General features: G+C 36.6%; 1 protein-coding gene across 1 annotated transcript; it reads right to left on the bottom strand.

Annotated features, from left to right (window-relative positions):
* Positions 1–32: 32 nt before the first annotated feature.
* On the bottom strand, positions 33–13338 carry lsm12b (LSM12 homolog b). The gene is made up of 5 exons (XM_067429308.1): positions 13160–13338; positions 11566–11699; positions 6814–6923; positions 5497–5623; positions 33–705 (listed from the first exon to the last, which is right to left on the bottom strand). Exons 1-5 carry the CDS (start codon positions 13284–13286, stop codon positions 613–615), a joined length of 591 nt encoding a protein of 196 aa, XP_067285409.1. The 5' UTR covers positions 13287–13338; the 3' UTR covers positions 33–612.
* Positions 13339–14269: the final 931 nt, after the last annotated feature.

The following is a 14269-nucleotide window of genomic DNA, read 5'->3' on the forward strand; positions in this document are numbered from 1 at the left end:
ACATTTCTGAAGAAGCAACTGAAAGTACAATATTACAGTCAGAATTTTTGTTATTTTTATTTTAGAAAATGTCCTTTGTAACGTGTGGCATCTGAAGTCACATTTTGTTTAAAATACAGAAAAGACAGACACTTGTAGAACAAACAGCCAAAGAAAGAAAAAAAAGCATCAAAGTAAATAAAGCTAACAAGCTTTTCTGACTGGTTTGTTTTTTTCTTTTTTTGACAAAATGGAATAGAAGGCGAAGGAGGGATGTAAGAGAGAAGAAAATATGAAAAGCTATTTTTAGATGAAACACAGGAGGAGGAAGAAGGGGCAGAGGGGGGATAAGACACTGTTAGTCAAAGAAACTATGGTTTGTTTGATGGTTGGCGTTTTAAATTATCTTTATAAAGTCTAATTTAGAATGAACTCTTCACTCTCATGTTTCTTAAAACATTTTTGCTTTTTTTTTTGTGTTTTTTTGTTTCTTTTGTTGATCTTCCAGACCCTAGGCCCTTGGTGCATCCACCCTCGGACTACGACGCAGAGGGGGAGATGAGCGCTGGTTTCGACCAGCTGTTAGGCCCTTGATGCCCGTGGTGCCCTCCCCAGATGAGCCATACCCCCCACTCAGGAGGATAAAGACGAGTCCTTCTGTGTTTGCTGTGCTTGTGTACGCTGCATCGACTTCTGGCTTTCCACGTCTCTAAAGTGTTTCTCAACCTGAAAAGACAGACATGAAAGTCATGGCAAGGGTTCGATGACACCTGTATATACACTGACTGATCCACTGCAGACATATTTGTCACCTGCCTTGAATAGAATAAAAGCTGACAATGTATTTACAGTGCACTTGGGAAGGGATAAAAACATGGCAGCCATGCGAGTACATAAACACGTCAATATCTGTACGTGTAAATCTTTTTTTTTGTGAAGTGAACAAACCTACTGCTGTGTTCAGTGTTTCCCATTCATTGATTTATTTGTGTTGGCTCACCACAATATCAACACTGACCGCCACAAATAGATTTCAGTGCTTCCCATACATAAACTAGACTGTGGCGGCCTGAAAATATATAGAAGCCTCTCTTAATAAGTTATTTAATGTTGTGTTTTGAGACATTGCTGTCAAACAAACTAAAGTGCGATAACAGGGTATCTGCAGGTTTCACCAAGTCAAATTTAAGACTTTTTAAGACCTTTTTAAGACCATTATGAATAAAATTTAAGACCTATATCACGCAATAAAAAAACATGCATAGGAAATGCAGAATCACTCAATTAGGCTACTTAAAATTATATTATTTAATTTATTTAAATTGAACAAAGTATTAGTAAACTTATTATTCATAGCTCAATCCCACCAGGATTAGCGCATATATATATATATATATATATATATATATATATATATATATATATATATATTAGGGATGTCCCGATCAGGTTTTTTTCCCCTCGAGTCCGAGTCATTTGATTTTGAGTATCTGCCGATACCGAGTCCCGATCCGACACTTCTATAATACATAAAAAAAGAATAAAGAAGAGCGAAAAAACGAACCAGGATGTTCCTTATTTTTTATTTTATTCACCTTATTTTAACATTCAACAACTCTAACAAACAGAGCACTTCTGTGAGGTAGATTGAACAATCAAGAAATAAATAACAAATTCTTCCCTTTTGGATTTTAGTGCTACAGTAAATATAAAAAAGTCTGGGACCGGAGTTGCGCAGAGCAGGAAGTACAACGGCGATATCAAAAGCACACCCATACTCTCACAGATGCAGAACAATTAATTATGTTGGTGTGAAATAAACAGTTATGGAAATTAAATTAAATTAAATAATCTGCTCCCAAAAATCCTGAAAAAATCTGTTAGTGCCTCAGTGACAACTTCACTCAGAGAAGACGTCGATCTCAGCTGTCAATCATGACATCACACAGCCGTTTTTATAGCATCAGATAACTAACTAAAACTAAACTTATTTAAAAAACAAACACTTTAAATGAAATCATCGTGATGATAACTGCCTACAATGACAAATCAACTTTGGGGAAAAAATATTTGAAGTGAAATTTGACTGAACTGTAATTAACAATGCTTTTCAGGTTTTTATAGGTCTAACATTAGTTTTTAGGTAGAGATATTGAATAACGTAGGCTAATGAAAGGTAGCATAATTAACTGTTTAAATTAAAGACTAATCCTTACGAAAGCTATTTAATCAAGAGCAGTGAGTGATTCCTTATCTTTTGTTTGACATTAAAAAGACGGCAGTAAAGGCCCCTTCAGGTAGGCCTACTGCCCCTTTAAGACCTAATGGAAGGCTCTGCGTCGTCTTTCTCGACTGTATAAAGTCCTCTTAAGGCATATTCAGACTATGTCTGCTTGGATACTCATCAAGATCAACATGCTGACATACTTCTTGTGTGAGTTGGTCCGTTTAAGCGCAAGTCTTGAAAGAGAACTCAATATTTGCGCGCTGTGAGACGAGTGCGCGCTTTCGGATGATGCACAGAGACAGATCAGCGCGCGCGCTCTCATTCGCGTCTTCTGGCAAATATACACGGGTGATATTAGCGCTGTTGTAATGCATCACCAAGGAGCCAGCACGTGTATCCATCTACAGAAACATACATAAAGCATTATTTTCAAGTTACAACCCATATTATTGATGCGTCATCATGCTCACCTCACCCCAGAATATACATTATATCCGAGTCCTGATCGGGATGTATAACATCCGATTCCGATCGAGTCTGCAATCACGTAATCGGGCCCAATTTCCGATCATGTGATCGAATCGGGACATCCCTAATATATATATATGTAAATTGACCAAAATTAGTTATTTTGTGGTGGTCACTTCCATAGATTTGCAAACATTTTTATTTTTTAAAATAATTAGGATGCAACATTAACAATATTATTATGTTAGATGCACAATAGTCACACATAGCAATAAAACTGACAAAACGCATGAATCTTGTTTTGTTATTATCAAAAAAGGCTGGTTCAGTTGTGTGCAATCTATCTTTAATAACACGATTGCTTGGGGTGGGAACCAACATCTTAAAAGTAAACCACAGCAATAATTGCTTAATATAAGTAAAACGTTTTCAAGTGATTACGTAATCAAGTAATGGGTCAGTAATAAAATGTATACTTATAAACAAATGACAATAGGACAAATAAATACAACAAAGATACATATCTACAAAGAGGAACACTCCACCGTTTTTAGAAATAGGGTTTATTCAACTTCTTTAGACATTTAGATATGTGGGCAAATGCATGGCTCAGTGCATGAATTGTTTTAGTTTGGCAGGGTCGCCGCTAGCTTAGCTTAAAATGCATTTCCTCACATATCTAAATGTAGCAAAGTACCAAAGTTGAATAACCCCTATTTCTAAAACAGTTGGAGTGTTCCTTTAAGTGTAAGTGCTGTTTCCCCGTTTGTGTTGGTGTTAAGCTATATTAGTTTGCTTTCAATTTGAGAGCTTACTAATTCGCAGATCCAGTGCTTACTGACACGTCCCAAACTTTTTAACTCAAATCAGGATATAGACATATGCATGATGTGTATATTTGATCGTTCAAGAGTAACGTAAGGCTAGAAATAACACATTCAATACACTCGCGCGAGCGCTGACAGGCAGCAAACACACGCAGTCTGACATCGGAGCTCGGAGTTTACATCACTGTTATTAACTCTTTTAGTGCAATCGGGTATATTATACTTTTATTTGGTCATTAAGCAAGATGGTGAGAAAGATTCGCCTTCGCGTTCACGATCGCGGAACTGCAAGAACCGTCAGACTCAGCTGAAGAATAAAATCCGTTTTATGCGTCTGTGGGGTACAATCAGAAAGAGGCTCGTGCCAATAACACGAAAGCTGATTGGCTGCAATACACGTGGCATGCTTGTCTAATTTGTAGTTGTAATAGAGCGAACAATAGTTGGTCTAGCGAAAGAAAGAACTACAAACACCGCGGAACAAACACACGCACACACACACACACACACACGTGCGCGCGTGCTGCATGAGGCGAGAGCATTTCAATGAGGGAGCGTTGCATGGACGTAGGAAAATTAAGACCTGTTAAACATTATTTAAGACCTAGAACGCAGTGCTTCCGCGAATTTAAGACTTTTTAAGGCCTTATATTTTGATTTTGAAATTTAATACTTTTAAGACTTTTTAAGACTCCGCGGGGACCCTGGATAAGGCTTTGTGTCCAGAACGCATCGGGTACCAGTTACACATAATCACATTTGCATATTCAACAATTACTGCATTTCACTCGATTGGTAATGAAATTTGTTTTCAGCTAAAATAAAAGCTTGACTGCAGTTTCTGTTAAAATAAAAGCTCACAGGTTTGTGTCTTGCACGTATAGAAATTAGGACAAAACTAATTCTGAAAGTTTCATTTATTTTTCAGTGCATTAGTTTTAAAATATATGGCCATTAGTTTAATAGGCATTATATTATAACATTTATGTTAATAAAGATAGAAAAAAAACAACGCTCGACTGAATTACACTAGTTTTAAATCTATATTTATACAGTGAAGAATATGCAGTGATATTTTCCATTTGATTCCCATTTCTGTAACTGAAAATGTAGTTTAGACCTATATAAAATGCCTGAAAAGAACTATTTATTTCATTTGTATGTTTGCTCTGCCCTTTTTGCTATTGCCATTTTGATTATTTGTTCTTATTTTATTACTGACTGTTTAACAATATTTAAAATTTATAGGAGTAATTGACTCACTGTGTTAAAAACTGGCCGACCAATGAGATCGGGAAAACAAAACACGCATGCTGAGCACACATTGATTTGACGTAGTAGTAGTATGTAGACAAAGTGACAGGCATTAGCAGCTCATCATTTTCTCTGACACCAAAAACAACAACAGGGCCCAATTTTTTTTTTTTATGGCAAGTAAAAATCTTAACCACTGGCCTGACTGGGCCTGTAGAAAATATTCTTCGCGTTGAGCTCTGAATATTGTCAATCCATCCCTAAAGTTGCATTGCACTAAACCTGTAAAGTCACTTTTTACACAATACAAAATAGTCCTTTATTGCACTTATTCATCTTAAAAGTACTTAGTTGAAGAAAAACATCCGCCTTGCAAATGCCAATTTTGGCAGATGAGAGTAAATGACGTCACAAAACAGTTGTAAAATTAAACGGCGCCACTTCATGCGATTGATTTCTTGTCCACAATTTGGCTGCTAGGAGACTTCGCTGACAATTGACCTGCAAAGTTAACAGCAGCCTTGCCATTTTTGTTTATGTCTTTCAAGCATCAACCAATGGAACGAGAGATCCATTTAAAATATCCCACATTGGACTTAAAATTGACTGCTAGCTTAAACTTTTAATATTTTCTCTCTTGTAAAAAAACAAAACCCTATGGATGCCATTGGAAGAGAGCTCTTAACGGATTACTGAAATGAAAATATATTACTGAATTGAAGGATATACTGTGATACTTACAATTTTGCGTATATGACTTAGAGCACTTCCCTCTTTGCCTTTGCAGTTCTCCACCTGGTACGGTGGTGAGATTACGACGTCATCCATCACAATGATGTTCTTCTCCTGCCATTTACAGTCTTTGATGCTGGATAACAGAGATCAAACAGCAAACTGAAGACGGGCACACCAGCGCTGAGCAATAACGCTTAAAATGATCAAATGAAGAGTAAAGGCCCCGATATACTCACGGCGAAGCTCTTTTTCGTTCTTTGCTTTGGGGTAAAAAGAAGTTTGAAATACGTGAGCAGCGGTATACTGTTAGCGAACATCCTGACGCCACCCACACTACTGAAAGCGGCGTTTAGATGAGTATGTAAATGTGCTGCATGCGTGCTCTCTTCTCAATCAAATAAACATACAACCAACATGACAGCGGTGAGAAAACAGTCTAGAAAGTCAAAGAAAGCATCTGATAGTGATGTGGATGTTTGCACATGCTCTGCAATTCAGCACTCCAGTCCAGTCACGTTATATACCAATTTATAAAATAGATTGTTTTAAAAGCAGCTTTACAGTGTTAAAACAAAAAACGATATTAATGTCAATTAGAATTACAACTTAATTTTCCTACTATAAAGCAACTCTCCAGTGTGTTCATGTTTTTACTCACATATGGCTGACCAAAATGAACCGGAGAAGGTTTCCACAACAAAGAAGGTGGAGCCTCAGAGCCACACCCACCTATTATGTAATCACCATGGACCAATGGTAGTTTGAAGGTGTTTGTCAGCCCGGGGTGCGGTTCCCAAAACCAACCAAGTTCCGTCGATACCAACAGAAATCATTGGAAATTGAGACAATAGTTGGCTCATGACGCTTTTAAGAAACACCCCAGAAGGAACTTTTCCGTAAAGTTCACTTTGACAAGCTATTTCGAACTCCCGAAACAAACTTTCGATTACGCTTGAAGTATATCGGGGCCTTAATATAGAAATACATTTCATGCCTAAAAATAGTTTAAGCTCAAGTTGTCAGTAGATGATTGTGTTTATTGAAATCACATTTTGACCTTGTACTTTAATTAAATCATGGCAGACCGCACAAAGGGGGTACAACCACTGTGTAATGCAAAAGAATACAACTTCTAATTTACAGATTTGACTGCAGTCTTTATCTGACATGTTTTTAAAACTCAATTCAGTACAATACAATCTTTACAATACAATACAACAACAATACAAATCACCCAGAGAAGTTTAACATCACTTTGATTATAGATAAAGACTGTGGTCTTACATTTGGTTTCACAATGCAAGTAAAGTTTGCAAGTCTTACGTTTTGTGTATAGTCTGGAATAATTGCTGGCCCTCAACTGACACCCCAGCACTGATTGCATAGGCTTGGGACAACTTGTCTTCCTTTTCCGTCCTTGCCCGATTTGCAAGCTGTAGAACAAAACATGTCAAAATAAGATATTGTCAGACAGGCACCTTCTTAATCTTGTATTATTTAGCATCCCACCCATAGTACACGTGTCAAACTCCACTCCTGGAGGGATACGATACTGCAGAGTTTAGCTCATGGAAGTTTCTATTAATCCTGAAGACCTTAGCTGTGTCCGGATTCACACCCACCTATACCCACATTTTTATTCCCTAGATTTGAACACTAACATATTCCACTTGAAGGAGTGAATAAAAACGAGTGAGTGAATTTGAATTCTGCTGCTTTTGAATTTTTTTGTGCTTGTTTAATAATCATTTGAAACTTAAGCCGGCTCCAGTAGTAAAATGAAAAGATTTCTTTAACTCTTTCCTGGAAACCAAGTAAATTAAATGAAGCAACTTAATCATTAAACAATTATTTATACCTGTATGATATTATTGCAGCCAAATTGGACCAGCGGTTTGGAAAAGGGATGAATGATTCAGCTACAGACACCATCTTCTGGTCAGATGTGGGAATTCATGCGTGGCAGTGGATTATGGGTATTCTCTAGATGTTGAATGTACACAAGTTGTGCATTGTGGGATTGAATGAGTGCACTTGATAGCATCCACTATGGTTTCGGACACCACTACAAATACCTGCCACCTCAATAGTGGGCAATTCAAGGATATAGGGTGCGATATTGGACACAGCACTTGATTAGCTGGTTGTGTTTTGAGCTAAACTCCGCAGGAAAATGACCCTGCAAGAACTGATTTTGACACCCCTGATCTAGTACAACATGTGAAGATTTTTTTTACAATCCACCAGTTCAGACTGCCAGCAAAAATCAGATCTTTTGCATTTACAGATTTTACCCAGAAGGGAAAGAATTTTTTCAAATCTGATTAAAACCACATTTGGAGGTGGTTTGAAATGTGATTCAATCCGATTTTTAGACATGCGTCTCAGTCTGGACATTCTGGGTGCTTAAATCGGATTTAAAATAGTCTTTTGCATCCCTTTATGCGACGTATTCATATGGCATGCTCAAAGATTTTAGCCATGACTACGGGACAGAAGGGAATCACGATATGTGACCTTGGACTACAAAACCAGTAATGCGTCTCATGGGTATATCTCTGTTGCAATAGCCAACAATACATTGTATGGGTCAAAATTATTTTTATTTTATGCCAAAAATCATTAGGATTTTAAGTAAAGATCAGGTTCCATATGTATGATATTTTGTCAATTTTCTACTGTAAATATATATATATATATATATATATATATATTATTATCAGTAGTAATATGTATTGTAAGGACGTTTTTTGAAGCCTTAAATTCCAGATTTTCAAATAGTTTCATCAATGGATAATACATAATACATCAATGGAAAGCTTATTTGTTCAGCTTTCATGTGATGGACACCCTTATGACTGGTTTTGTGGTCTTGGGGGTGTATTACATAAACTTTCTATCCTAGGTCTTATCTTAAGATATGATAAGTTAATTTAGGATTTTTCACAATTTCGTATTACAGAAGCAAATCTTAACTTGATTTAGGATTCTTATCCTGGCTTACAAAATCTCATCTTATCTGTAGTTAGGAAATCTTAAACCATTCAATCGAGTTCGAGTTCATCTGAGGTAAACCTAAAATCAAAATGGAGAAACAACAGTGTGCTTTTAATTCCAGTGCGGCAGAAATGGAAATTTTGATAAGCTCCGAAAAGTTAAAGCCAGTTTTATAAATCGCCTTTTGCAAGGAAGAAAAGAAAACGTTCGATATTCTCAAATGTAGGGACTGTCTCTAAAGTTACATGCGACATCGGTATACACATTTCTAACTTCAATAGCATTTGAAGAGAATGACTTACAGTATCAAAACTAACTGTTCATCTAGATGTCAGCTATGATACACACCTTTTACATATTCTGTTCAAATGCTATTGAAGTTAGAAATGTGTAGACATACCAATGTTCTATGTAACTTTAGAGACAGTCCTTAATTTTACGAAACTTCCAGCGTCAAAGCAACTTTATGCCAGTGAAGAACGATCGCTATGCTCTGTGATGGCTCGTTGGACTCTCTAATTCTGGTCGCGATTTGTCAACTAACTTCAAAATCATGTGTCCTGGCTGCCCTGGAGTCTAATTATTTACGAGCACTGTATCATCAAAGCGCAGCACTCCAAAAGTCTCTTCACCACCAAAATGTCGCTGCTCTTCATCTTATATAATTAATAAACGTAACACTTTTGTACTGTGATTTTTACCGCTGGATTTCAAAAAGGTTTGAAGTTAGGACACCAGTATGGTTATCCTAAACTTAAGACAGCTTTTAGGATTTTTTGTCAAGTTAAGATGCTTCTGTAATACCCATTTCCTTTCCATAGTTAAGATAAGATTATGCATTTAAGAAATGTCATTCTGAAATAGCTTGTTTTGTCCTAAATTAAATTTCCATGGTTACCAAACAAATAAGATAGGATTTATAAAGTTAAGATGTTTCTGTAATATATCACATACTAGACTCCTTAACATCTGCACCTCTGAAAGATGCATCAACCAGCACCTCCATTTTTCCCACATCCGTTTTAAAAGCCTTATCACATACGTGGGACAGCATACATCATTACCAAAGCAACCCATGCAGTTAGGGTGGTTGTGTCTGGACACAAATCTTATTTGATCACTTGCAAATAATAGTGCAGACAGTCTGAAAATATCGGATTCGAGAAAAAAAAGATTTGCCATTGTATGAATGTAGCCTATGACTGTTAAAACAAAGGTTTTAAAACTATAAATTTGGGACATATACAAAAAGATACAACAGAAATCACATAATTAGTTTTCTATCAACAAAATAACTAGCAGTGCTTATGGTGGTAGAACTAAAACTGATATAACCTTTGCAAAAAGATTTGATAAAACTGCCTGGCTATTAGTGGGAGGTAGAGTGCGGATCGGGACGCATTTTTCTGTCCGAGCCCGACCCGCCTCCGACAGAGCAGTAACCGAACCCGACCCGAGCCCGACAGCCCCGAAGTTGCCCTCACTGGAATGACAAGGATGCCCCGGGCAATATGCACGCACGTGTTGCGCGTTGTTGTCACGGCGACATAAACAAATTTCCGCGTGCAGGAAGACGGATGTTAGGGTAATATTTTACATTTATTTTAATCACAAAAACAAACCATTGCATCAAGTTAAACAGGCCCATTGGCTACTTGCATAATAAGCAGTTTTAAATTTAAAAGGTTCAATGCCTTATCACGCTGACGTGACCGAGCCCGACCCGAACCCGAACGTCATATCTAAATATCTGTCCGAACCCGGCCCGACCCGTCGGGTACCGTCGGAACCCGTTGGGCTCGGGTCGGGTATCCATCCTCTAGTGGGAGTGACAGCTTTACTTCAACACGAGTGCTGAATGAACAGGAGTAACGTGAAAAACAGACTTTAAAGCAACTGCAACTTAACTAATTAATTCAATTAACATGCATTGAGAGTCAGGTGTGAATATATAGTCTATTTTACAAAACCAATCAAATGTGGCTCATTTAAGTACAATTTATAGTCAATGTGCAACATCTCTAGCACACACAATTTCCAAGCAGCTTTCTTTTTAGTTCTGTGCATGCAGGACGTCATCATTGTGTGTGCCATAACAAAAGCCATGAATCTGTTCGGTTTGATATGGATATATGTAAGCTGCCATTGCAACCGTTGTTAAGTGGACATGATATTTGGGGTTTCACATGCATTTTACATTAACAATGAAACAATTGTTATTTTAACAATTCAACTCCAGTCTCCGACGCTATCGGTTCTGCTGGCGGTACTGGGGAAATTAAGCAAAAGCACTTACTATTGATTATTATTGTGAGATATGTAGCATATATTCCATATGAATGATATATACAGTCTATATGTGAAAGCTTCCATCACTGCACACTTCTGCGGCACATCACGGCTTCGGTCTGTACCTAAAAAGTATTAAGTAAGCCCTAGCTGTGATATTAATCAAAATTTGACTTTCCATTTTAAATTTAGGCTTCCACGGATTATAAAAAACATGATACGAGGTAAAACTATTATAAACTAGCCATGTACCCTCGAGCGCAAGATCCGCTCCTTCACAGAAGTGTGCTGTCATTTCTCCCTAAACCCAAACTTAAAGCCAGATTTAGCACAATCTGTGATTTTTGCAAAATGCAATCTCTACTGTTGCTAAATTGCAGGACGTGTTTAATTATTAAAAAGCGCTATTAAATGCACAATTATCCACGCAAGAGGATTAATCCACGTTGGTTTCAACTTCAAGGCTGTTTTGTTTTTGTTCAAACATTACCGTTTCTAGCTATAGATATTTTACTTTTCAGAATAAAAAGCAATGTCCTTATTTACTTTTAAAAAAAAATAATATATAATATATATATACACACACACATATTCATACAATAAGAATGCAGTTAAAGTACCGAATCGATAAGTAGCATCTGTTAGAGTAGTAATACCATTAAAAAGGTACCAATAGGCCATACCAACTATATTGTCATATCAATTGGTACCATAAATTAAACTGTATAAAACTGTGACCGCACCACCCACCCTTAGAGCAAACATATAAAGTGCAAAAGATGATCTTACCTTGCTAACATTCAAGGATGCTAGAGGAGGAGGAGTTTCAGTGCGGTCATTAATTATATCCACATCTGAAACATAGGCTAAGTTAATCAAGATGACGTCGCTGAGGTTGGGCTTACCACTGGAGGAAGGACATTCTGGGAGGAGGGTCAAGGAGAAAACAAACCAAAACATCAAGACAAGATTATGCAGATGTTCTTTCACTTTAAAAAAACAGGTAGGTGTTGAAACCTCGTTTGGGAAATGACTTGGTTTACTAAACATCAGAAGTGGTTACTGACACACTTGTTTACACTACACCAAAGACGCGGTTCAACTACCACCATCCACATACGGTTAGATCATGGCCATTATTCTAAGGCCTAGACATATAAGACGAGCAGAGGGTATAAAATAAAACCAACATGAGCAATTGGTTGAGCAAGCATACAAAACATAAGAAGGAGGGAAAAGTGACAAGTGATGTCATATGCGTCAAATCATCAAAAGGTCACATAAACAAGTGAGTACTAAACAGGAACAAGTAGGATTTATAGAAATATGATGAAGGTTAACCTGTGTATGACAAGCAAATTAATTTGTTCATCACTAAGAGCAATCGCCATCTTTTGTAGATACCTGAAAAAACACATTCCCTGCTTAGCCATTTAACCTATCCTTAACCATATAAATCACACTGCATCACATTTGATGCACAAACTTCTGATCAAAACTGCTTAAGTACAATCTACTACATGGCTTCTGAGTGATAGTTTATACTTTTTTAGCATGTAAAAATCATTTTAATATAATTGAAAAACATCCAGGTCGTGGTGATGTGAAATCTTCAATCATTTTAAGTAAACCATGCCAGGTCAAAGGGTGTCACTGTCAACACTCATCTGGTAACCCTTTAAAATGGCATTTCGAAAGATGTGAACTATATTTCAGCAAATTCGTTTGCATGGAAGGAAACTGTGATACATTTAGAGCATAACATATATAGAGAACATGATGGACTGTCATTCTTCCAATCTCAACATTAACAGACTCCCTTATTTGTATAACACGGGCAAAACTAAATGAATATGACTATTCAGTTTGATATTATTGTTCCGAGTATGCCTCGGAACAATAATAACAGTATGTAACAGTATGCCTACAACCCGTAAGCAGTATGATGGTAAACCAGTGTATGCTAAGCAGCCTGGGCATACTTTCCCCCATACAAACTAATACTTACTTAAATAATAAAAAAAGATTTGTTCATAAACTATGTAACATGCCATATGATAGCTGCCATTATTACACTGGAAAGACATTAGCTTAGCGCGCAGGCTAATATTGTCGGTCGCGAGGACATGCTAATCAAGAAGCTAACCACAAACAACACTCTTCCAACATGTTTTCAACTGTGAACCCACGTCAAATCAACTGAGCACAGAAAACACCAGGCGACAAACATAGCTGATCGTGCCCAAACACAACACAGAAGGTAGACGAAGCCAGAATAGGCGTTGAATGAGGCCACTAGCGCACACATAAACACGCTCGCGCGGAGCATCAGTTTGACACTGTCCAGCCGTTTAAACGCACATATCCGAGGAATAAAGGATACTCAGAGTCAACATCTTGGACGGGTAGTCAAAAGCCACCACCTCTCCCTGCAACCGTTGGCCTAAACAGGTGAGGCAAGAGACATGGCTCCCGACACTGAAATACTCCCCCGGTCCAGGAGCCGCCATCTTCTCCGCCAGGGAAACCGGAGCGAGAGCTTTACGTAAACGCACGCGACGGCGTGACTGCTACGGCTCAGCGGCACGTCAGGTGACAGGAAAGAGTGGTAGCGCGATTATCCTTCTATTAATAAAATAAAATAAAATAAAATAAAATAAAATAAAATAAAATAAAATAAAATAAAATAAAATAAAATAAAATAAAATAAAATAAAATAAAATAAAATAAAATAAAATAAAATAAAATAAAATAAAATAAAATAAAATAAAATAAAATGTATTATTATTATTATTATTATTATTATTATTATTATTATTATTATTATTATTATTATTATTATTATTATAAAATATACATAAATAAATGTTACCACTCCTGTTTATGCAATGTGATAATGATTAATTGACTTTGTCGTTATTACAGACCAAGTCTAGACTATTAGAGATGGAAAGCATAATTAAAATTTTATTTTGGAAACATATAGCCTACACAAAGCTAACTAGATGTCAAGACTCAAGACCATCTATGGTCAAGACCTATTATGACTCTTTAATCTAGACGAACAATCGTACATCTTTGCCACACTAAAAAAGATAATTGATGTACCGGTATTAGATGTGAGACTGATGTCTGATATAAGACTATATATTTTTTCTGTTTATAGGTTTTTATGGATTTAATTGCATGACTGTATTCCTCTAATGTAAATTCATTACAAAACAATCTCCACTCCAACACATAGCCTATACATTTGTTTATTGTTGTATTTATTTCTGAAATAATAGTTTATAAGAGAACCGTTAAGAGAATGTGAGATAAATAACAAAAACAAACAAAAAAAACTACAGAATAAACGTATAAAACAAACAAACTAATTCAAATGCGGCGATTACATGACTTTGAAAAGTTTTGTTTCGTATTTTTTCTCGTGCTTAAAAGGGTTTCAAAGTACATTTTTAGATCAGTGTTACAAAAGGTAATAGTTTAGTTA

The sequence above is a fragment of the Pseudorasbora parva genome, chromosome 21 (assembly GCF_024679245.1).
Source record: "Pseudorasbora parva isolate DD20220531a chromosome 21, ASM2467924v1, whole genome shotgun sequence".
Taxonomy (NCBI): Eukaryota; Metazoa; Chordata; class Actinopteri; order Cypriniformes; family Gobionidae; genus Pseudorasbora; species Pseudorasbora parva.

What these genes read in the sequence shown, in the direction of transcription:
- lsm12b (XM_067429308.1), bottom strand. Translation starts at nt 13,286, where the DNA reads ATGGCGGCTCCTGGACCGGGGGAGTATTTCAGTGTCGGGAGCCATGTC. An exon ending in GTCCAAGATGTTGACTCTGA is followed by an intron (nt 11,700 to 13,159) that starts GTATCCTTTATT and finishes CCCTCCTCCCAG; the next exon opens with AATGTCCTTCCTCCAGTGGT. An exon ending in TAAGTCATATACGCAAAATT is followed by an intron (nt 706 to 5,496) that starts GTAAGTATCACA and finishes CTGTCTTTTCAG; the next exon opens with GTTGAGAAACACTTTAGAGA.